The sequence below is a fragment of the Dipodomys ordii genome, unplaced genomic scaffold (genome assembly GCF_000151885.1).
Source record: "Dipodomys ordii isolate 6190 unplaced genomic scaffold, Dord_2.0 Scaffold27, whole genome shotgun sequence".
In the NCBI taxonomy this organism is placed as follows: domain Eukaryota; kingdom Metazoa; phylum Chordata; class Mammalia; order Rodentia; family Heteromyidae; genus Dipodomys; species Dipodomys ordii.
The window spans coordinates 18,099,514-18,102,518 of record NW_012267243.1 but is presented as its reverse complement, the minus strand read 5'-3'; the positions used below and the strand labels follow the sequence as shown (position 1 = coordinate 18,102,518).

At 45.1% G+C, this 3,005-nt stretch overlaps 1 protein-coding gene across 1 annotated transcript in view; it reads right to left on the bottom strand.

Annotated features, from left to right (window-relative positions):
- Positions 1-3,005, bottom strand: part of Dnm3 (dynamin 3) — a 366,727-nt gene that overhangs the window by 326,891 nt on the left and 36,831 nt on the right. Inside the window, exon 3 of the mRNA XM_013015559.1 lies at positions 598-747. Within this exon, the coding sequence (XP_012871013.1) occupies positions 598-747 (150 nt within the window). The remainder of the gene's footprint in view (positions 1-597; positions 748-3,005) is intronic.

Below are 3,005 nucleotides of genomic sequence, written 5' to 3'. Positions count from 1 at the left end.
AAGAAAGAAAGAAAGAAAGAAAGAAAGAAAGAAAGAAAGAAAGAAAGAAAGAAAGAAAGGAAGGAAGGAAGGAAGGAAGGAAGGAAGGAAGGAAAAGAAAAGAAAAGAAAAGAAAAGAAAAGAAAAGAAAGAAAACTAAAGGTCACAGAAATGAACATTTTCCCCAACTGGAGAGACAGAGTAGAGGCCAGGGCCTAACATGCCTCAGGAATGAGCTGTGTAGTTTTGAGTTTCTGCAACTAGTCTAGAGACAAAGTTACCACTGGTTTTCCCAAGAATATACAAAGAAATATGGGGAAATCAATAGGGAAAGACTGGACAATACTGCTTGTCCTCTAAAATCTTTGCAAATATGGAAGATAATAAAAATGAAAGTTTTCGCACACACCTTTCATATTATTCTGGAAGCTCCTAAGAATTTCTAGCTCCAGTGTGATGTGTTAAAATCTTGCCTCCCCCTGCCCTTCTCTCTCCGATAGTCTAAGAGAAGCACACCATATAGGGCAGCAGCCCAACATCTGAGAACTCAGGCCTAGTTGCATCTTCTATAAAAAGAATATTCACCTAGTAAAAGTGTTTGAGGCAAAGCTGACTTACCATGTGGAGAATAGACTCGTAAGTTAATGGGTATGGAAGAAATGCCTTTATTCATTCCAGTCACTCGATCTGTCTCGGCTTCAATCTCATGGCGAACTTCATCAAAATCCGTAAACTTCTTTCCTTTGCAATGTAGAAATTCAGCATATTCTAAAAAAGACAATTTAACACAACCTAAATGTGTGCATTCAATGCTAGAATTCTAAGAAAGTCATATTTCCTTATTTATAAGTGAAAGAATCCCATGTTATCCAACATCTCCTCCGCCATCATATAAGAATGAAGAGACATAAACAAAGGAGGAGGCTGCAATGCTTGATAAGAAATGTACGCATTATCCTGCCCATGTAATTGTAACCCCTCTGTACAGTATGTTCACAAATAAAATTAAATTTTAAAAAAAGAATGAAGAGACAAGTGTTCTAAACACTAAACAATACAGATACTATGGCCGCTGGGTTTGCTCAAGTCATCCAGCTGGCTCAGCGCTGTAAAGAAAACAACAGAGTCAAAAGCAGGGCCCTGTTCCTAAAGAAAGGGCACTAAGCTGCTACTGCTACTACTACTTCCGAAGCACCTGCTCCCTTTCCACATCTCCGTTCCCAAGATGGGAGTGCTAAGTGACAGAAGTAGACCTTCACCAAATGGGATGCTTCAGACGCAAGGTTTGCTTCAGTCTTTTTACAATAGCATATGGAATGTTGTTGCTTGGAACATTCAAAATGCCATTCTCACAAGAAAAAAGAGACAGAGTATTACAACAAATAAAGCATTTACATGGATTCAAACATGGGGAAAAATCAGCATGAAGAAGACAAAGCCCTGGGGCTAGGAAGTTGGCTCAGTGGTAGAACGCTTGCCTTGCATGCCTGATGCCCTGGGTTCGATTCCTCAGCACCACATAAGCAAAAAGAAAAAAGCCAGAAGTGGCGCTGTGGCTCAAGTGGTAGAGCGCTAGCCTTGAGCTGAAGAGCTGAGGGATAGCGCCCAGTCCCAGAGTTCAGGCCCCATGACCAGACCCCCCCCAAAAAAAAAAGACAAAGCCCTAAGATAACTACCTAAACAATAGAAAACTAATCACATGCTTTCAGTAACATCCTACCAACTGCTGTTTTATTACTTTTTTTTTTTTTTGGTCAGTTGTGGGGCTTGAACTCTGGGCCTGGGCGCTGTCCCTCAGCTCTTCAGCTCAAGGCGAGCGCTCTACCACTTGAGCTACAGCGCCACTTCCGGTTTTCTGGTGGTTTATTGGAGATAGGAGTCTCACGGTCTCTCCTGCCCGGGCTGGCTTTGAACCTCGATCCTCAGATCTCAGCCTCCTGAGTAGCTAGGATTACAGGCGTGAGCCACCAGTGCCTGGCTGTTTTATCACTTTTTTAATGGGGAGTATTGAGGATTAAGCACGGAATCCAGTGCTTGTCAGGCAAACCCTTTCTGGGGGGCGAGAGAGAGTGGGAGGTGTCCGCACAGGACCTGCCTCTCTCTGTCGATATTCTGAAGGATATTTGACCCATACCACACGTAGCAGCATCCCAACGTCTGAGAACTTTCTGGGCAGGCTCTCTGCTACTTGAGCCAAACCTTTAGTGCTTTTTGCTTTAGATTTTTTTCAAGTAGGAGCTTACTTTTTTTTGTTTTGCATGTCAGCCTGGTCTACCTCTACTAAAACTACGACTACTACTACCACTGCTGTGGCTGCTGCTACCACTCCCACTGCTACAACTGCTGCTGCTACAGCTACAACTACAGCTGCTACAGCTACTACTACAGCTACTACTACAGCTACTACAGCTGCTACAGCTACCGCCACCGCTGCTACCGCTTCATCACCCTTCCCGCATGGCTGTGACGACAGGGGGCCACTGCCACCCACACCTTTTTCCTTAAAATGCCATCTTGGAAACACTTTTCCAAGGCTAGCCAGGCAAAGATTCCCCGTTTCCACCTCCCAAAGTAGCTAAAATCACAGGCATGAGTCCGTACTTGCGGGCTAGGCTGTACATCCTGATACCTACTTCCAGCAATATTACAGCTACGAAAACACAAAGGGGAAGCTAGAACTGTGGAGTCAAAAGCTTAACAGTTTCAACAGAAGAACAAATGGTTCCGAGGACTTTGGCTGAAGAACTGTTCCGAACATCACTGGTCCAGAGTTCCGCCGAGGAAACCCTGCTCCCTGCGCTCCCCGCCACACGCGCTGAATTTTCACTCAGGAAGACTAAATGGAGACAGATGCGAGAGAGGCCCCCTTACCGTCAGGCAGCTTAGCATTCACCAGCAGAGCCAAAGATTGTATCACAGAGAAAAAAAAGTCAGCACAAGTGAAAGAAATCAGCGCTGACCAGCACTTGGAGTGACAGGAGAGGCAGGGGTGGGCAGAGAGCCTCGGGCTGCTGCGGGGCGGGGAG